Genomic DNA, 5,680 nt, shown 5'->3' on the forward strand with positions numbered 1-5,680 from the left:
TCAAAACATTTGAAATTACTTAAATCAAACTTACTCAATTTCACAATATACATGTAAATATGAATGAATTTACAACAAGTTAAAATTATCAAAGTAAAATACACTAAAAGAACCTTGGATGTCACTAGTGAGAATTTAACTATGTAACCATAAACATGTCATAGGCAGTCTGTCCATAGTACATAATGTAATGATCAATAACAGACTGTGTCTGTTTACATATGTAACATACCGAGAAGTTAATATATCTGCAGTCCTTGACCTGCAGGCTAATTTAATAATTCACCTTCCATCACAATCAGCTGTAGACAGAGACCATCATCTGCTGCCCCATGAATCTCCACAGCACACCAGTAAGTGTCAGAGTCCTTTTCCTGCAGGTTCCTCATGGTCACATTAAAGACCAGGTGGGTGGGGTCATCACTGAGTGACACTTTCCCGTCTGGTTGCTGGGAGTCAGAACGTGCCAATGAGGAGCAGGAATTCCAGTTAGACCCTCTACACCAGTACTTCACATGGTGTTTATACTTCTGATCATAGTAACATGGGATGGTGACAGATCCTCCTCTCTCTGCAGATACCCAGCTTACAGTCCTCACACTCCGAGCATCTGTGTGAATAGGAGAGAAACGAAGTACTGTTTGCTTATTTTAGTATTCAAATGCTGTACATTCCAATCTACTGATATTAGCAAGAAAATGTGTGAAATTTGTTAAAACATCTTACCTTTAACCTTTATTATCAGATCCTGAGAGTCGTCCATCTCACCAAAACCACCAATCTCTACAGCACACCAGTAGATACCAGTGTCATTTGTCTTCAGATTCCTCATGATCACATGGAAAACTAGCTTGGCCGGACTATCAGTGATTGACACTTTACTGGAGCTCTGTGGTGAGTCTGTGCGTGCCATGATTGTACAGGAGTTCCATAATTGCCCTTTACACCAGTATTTCACATGATCTGTATACTTCTGATCATAGAAACATGGGATGGTGAGAGATTCTCCACTCTGTGCAGTTAAATACCCGAACGTCCACACACTGTCACCACCTGCAGGGACATCATGGAAATCAGTGTTTTCCAACTGGTTGATCTTTGTGGGCTCTTCAAATTATTCTCTTTCAAACAGTCGCTCACAGTGTAAAATTGACATCACTGATGTAAATGGTGCGCTGTCATTCACAGCCACTGGCACAGGGTCAGTGTCATGGGGGAGCATACGCAGGTAATGCCCCCCCTCCTCAAATGCCACCCACCAAGGTACATTGACTATTCTGTTATTTTTCAATGAAATCATTCATCCTAAAACTAATAAGCTGCAGGGCCTCTGCTTGCCTGTCCGCTGGCCGGTCAGTGCTCACAGGGCAGCTCTGGAGCAGCACTGGAGAAACAGGGAGACACTGTAATTCCCATTACTCCCAGAGAAACCCTCTAGAGAGCGCCACTGCCCCAAGGAATAAAGCTGTGGCACTTTGAAATGACACATAAGAACATAAGAACTATACAAACGAGAGGAGGCCATTCGGCCCATCAAGCTCACTTGGGGATAACTTAACTAATAGCTCAGAGTTGTTAAAATCTTATCTAGCTCTGATTTAAAGGAACCCAAGGATTCAGCTTGCACTACGTTATCAGGAAGACTATTCCATACTCTGACTACACGCTGTGTAAAGAAGTGCTTCCTTAAATCCAGTTTGAAATGTGCATCCTTTTAGACTTTATTGCTTTTAAATGCAAACATTTGAAGCATTCAAGTGGTTTTATTTCGATGTCTTCTCTAGACCGGGCCTGAGCGTCACCGGACCAGCAGCATTTTCACATCCCATGAAAGCTACAGGATGCTTGTTCTCCTTCTTGCATGCCTACGTGGAAGCAGCAGTTGTATTTAACACAGATTATTGATGTAGAGTATTCAGAAACTGTTTCATCAAAGTTATATGAAAGCATGTCTCAGAAAAAAGGATGTCCTGATTCCACATTAGCATATTAGCATTATGTGCAGATAAAAAACTGTGCTCGTGCTTTTTAAATGAAGCAGGAAGGTAACAATAGGCTTACAGAACAGTTAGTGACTGAAATACCTATAAAAAAATGTTTCTGAATCAGTGGGCTGTTTGCATTGTATACATGAGACACTGTTATTGCAAGTTCAATAAATGATGAAGTTCAGCACATGAGTAAACTAAAGTCAACAGCTATGGTATACATACACTTATTAGACAGCTTTATTAGGTACACCTTGCTAGTACTGGGTTAGACTCCCTTTTGCCTTCAGAACTGCCTTAATTGTTTGTGGCTCAGATTCACCAGGGTGCTTGAAACATCCCTCAGAGACTTTGGTCCATGTTGACATGATCGCATCAGTTACTGAGATTTGTCAGCTACACCTTCAAAATGTGAATCTCCCATTCCATCATATCTCATAGGTACTTTACTATAAGACTGACATCTGGTGACTGTGGAGGCTATTTGAGGACAAGTCACTGTCATGTTGAAGAATCAGTCTGAGACAATATGAGCTTTGTGACATGGTGTGTTATCCTCTTAGAAGTAGCTATTACAAGCTGGGTACACTATGGTCACAAAGGGATGGACATGGTCAGCAACAATACTCAGGTAGACTGTGGCATTTAAATGATGTTCAATTGGTACCAAGTGGCAAAATCTATGCAATGAAAATATCCGCCACACCATTGGACCATCACCACCAGCAGCCTTAATTGTACAATAATACAAGGCAAGATTAATCCATTCTTTCATGTTCCTTGCAGCAAATTCTGACTCTACCATCTGCCCATCCAAAATTTCTAATTGCCCCCCCAGCCTGATCAGTCTAGATCCAGGCCTGATCTAAAATACTCTTCAATTGGTACTAATCTACTAATCTATGGCACAAAAATTTCCTTACACCATTAGACCACCAGCAGCCTTAGTTGGATACTGAAACAATGTTGTTCATGCCAAATTCAGACTCTACTATTTGAATGTCAAAGCAGAAACTGAGACTCATTTAACCAGCAAAATTGTTCATCCAAATTTCTATTTTGGTGACCCTGTGTCCACAGTAGCCTCTGTTTCCTGTTCTTAGCTGACAGGAGTGGCACCCAGTCCGGTCTTCTGCTGCTGTAGCCCATCTGCTTCAAGGTTCCTGTTGTGCGTTCAGAGACGATCTTCTGCATACCTTGGTTGTAACGAGTGGTTATTGGAGTTGCTGTTGTCTTACTATCAGCTCTGTGAATTTTATCTGGATTTTGGTTTAATCTTTTTTAAGCCCATTCTGTATAAACCCTTGGAATGGTTGTTTGTGAGAATCTCAGTAGATCAGCAGTTTCTGAAATACTCAAACCAGCCCGTCTGACACCAACAACCCTGCCACCTTCCAAGTCACATAACACACCTTTCTTCCTAATTCTGGTGTTTGATGTGAACATTAACTGAAGCTGCCGACCTGTATCTGCATGTTTTTATACATTACATACATTGTATCCAGTTTATACATTGTGCTGCTCACTTGATTGGCTGTGATTCTTCAATGTGTAAACAATTTAATGTCGTCTTACAATATTCATGTTTTAAGCTGTTTCATTATAGTTACTAATTACTGACTCACATACCTCCTGCAGACTAGCAACAAATGCATTTACTTACTTCACAGACACTTTGCTCCAAAGCGACATTCAAGTAAAGCAAATATCACATTGCCAACATACACACTGTCAGTAAGTCAACTAGACATACACCCTAACCCTAACCCTAACCTGTAAGTGCAGCTAGGCTGAGTTTCCAGTAAATGCCTGGGTACAAGTGTAAGTAGCATTGGAGCAGGAGCTACACAACAACTATACTTCTACACAACAACTTCTAACGAAGCAAACATTATAAAGAGCAACTTATCACATAACAGCAACACTAGTAAGTATCAAGTAATAACAGCCAGTGATGACACTGAACAATAAATGATGCCAAGCAAGAACACAGGCAAATGAAAAATACACAATGTAATATATTAAATAGAAATTTAATAAAAATTGATGTTGTCTGTTCTTTGTCTAAACAAAGACACCAACCTGAAAATGTAAACTGATATAATTAGGCATTGTTCTTCTTTTATGGTCCTTTCTGGTGAACTTATCAACATTGTGTAATGGTGAATATTTCTCTCTTACCTGGCAACCTAATGAAGACGATGTGGAGGAGGAAGATCAGAGGAGCCATGACTGACTCTGTCAGAGACCCCAGCCCTCTGAAGACTGGCTCTCTCTTCCTGGTCCACTCTGATACCACTGATATCCTTTAATGTCTCTGTTCTCAGAAGAAAAAAAAAGGTGCAACACATGCGCACAGTAACACGCTGCAAATGCACAGACACTGTGTGATGTCACTGCATATGATTAAAGAGGGAGGGTGTGTGATGCAACATGTTCTATTAAAATAGTCACTGCACATCATTAAAGAGGTTCTATGGAGGGACATTTTGTAACTAAAAATGAAACGGAGAAGGAAATGACCTCAGTGAAGCAGTATGTCAGAAATGGCCACCATCTTATCACACAACAGGACCTCTGTGGATTATCATGAACTTTGTGGAGAAACTGAACCTACAAGACTAAGTCCCATCACTGGAAACATCTGCAACATGGGGGATGGACGTCAGGAGAAGGTAAGTATTCAGCAACCATAATGAGTAATCAGAAGCAGAAACCAGGACAAGAAAAGAGGTCTCATACCAAGAGACACAGAGCAACATCAAAATAAAAAGTCAAGACACAGGGCATAGGACAGAGCAGAGAGATCAAAAGCAGGAAAATCAACAAGACAAGAGCCCCCAACAAGTCTGGTTACTCAAACATACAGGAATTTAAGATTGGGCACCAAATCCTGCAGCCAAGCTGGTCACAGAACCAGTGAAGCTTATTAGCTGAGAGCACTTCCTGTTTGGGTCATAGGTTGCAGAGAATGTTCACATCCACCATGTAGCCCTGTCTCCAACTTGTGGCCAAGAGATGTCATAACACAACAATAAATAAAGTCCCTTTTTACCTCTCTGCAGCATAAAGTTATATAGCATCTCATTGAGTATCACTGTTCTGCACCACTGGTCTCTATGTCTGGAGTTTGCAGGCTTCCCCCCCCCCCACAAACATTGTTGTAATCCCAGGATTAAGTATCATATTGTAACATTTGTTCCCAACGTCAAACAGCTACGAGTGACAAGGATGTGAGGAAGGAACAAGGATTTATTTGGGGATTAGTGGGTAAATTGATTAACAGAAGCAGGACAGTATAATGAAAAACAACAGGCAACATCTCCTCATTGTGCATCTTGCACAGAGTTTAATTATCTGACCACTGGATGCCAGGCACCAGTGGGGAGGTGACAGTAACTGCAGGCTGTCCGAGTATAACAAGGAGTTGATGTCATATTCCAGCCACTCTTTATTATGCAAAAAGCAGACGCTCAGCCACTGTTGTAATTACTATTGGCCTCAACGGGACCAAATGTACAAAAAAGTTGGTACCACAAATAATACTTTTAACATCGGTATGCGCATGATGTCACAGCAGGTAGAAGTCACTGTGCTCATACCCACTGAGTGGCAAAAAGTCTGAGTGGCAGCATTAGCATTTAGCTTGAATGCTGCAAAAAAACACATCTAAAATGGGAAAGAGCTGTTGT

General features: G+C 41.1%; 1 protein-coding gene across 1 annotated transcript; it reads right to left on the reverse strand.

Annotated features, from left to right (window-relative positions):
• Positions 1 to 140: 140 nt before the first annotated feature.
• LOC140588980 (polymeric immunoglobulin receptor-like) lies at positions 141 to 4,218 on the reverse strand. Its single transcript, XM_072711638.1, has 3 exons — positions 4,170 to 4,218; positions 727 to 1,107; positions 141 to 610 (listed from the first exon to the last, which is right to left on the reverse strand). Exons 1-3 carry the CDS (start codon positions 4,216 to 4,218, stop codon positions 270 to 272), a joined length of 771 nt encoding a protein of 256 aa, XP_072567739.1. The 3' UTR covers positions 141 to 269.
• Between the last annotated feature and the right edge of the window lie 1,462 nt (positions 4,219 to 5,680).

The sequence above is a fragment of the Paramormyrops kingsleyae genome, chromosome 4 (genome assembly GCF_048594095.1).
Source record: "Paramormyrops kingsleyae isolate MSU_618 chromosome 4, PKINGS_0.4, whole genome shotgun sequence".
Classification (NCBI taxonomy): domain Eukaryota; kingdom Metazoa; phylum Chordata; class Actinopteri; order Osteoglossiformes; family Mormyridae; genus Paramormyrops; species Paramormyrops kingsleyae.

Coding starts and splice junctions, on each gene's coding strand:
- LOC140588980 (XM_072711638.1), bottom strand. CDS start 4,218: ATGGCTCCTCTGATCTTCCTCCTCCACATCGTCTTCATTAGGTTGCCA. Junction 1,108..4,169: donor CGTCTTCATTAGGTTGCCAG/GTAAGAGAGAAA, acceptor AATAATTTGAAG/AGCCCACAAAGATCAACCAG. Junction 611..726: donor TCTGATAATAAAGGTTAAAG/GTAAGATGTTTT, acceptor CTATTCACACAG/ATGCTCGGAGTGTGAGGACT.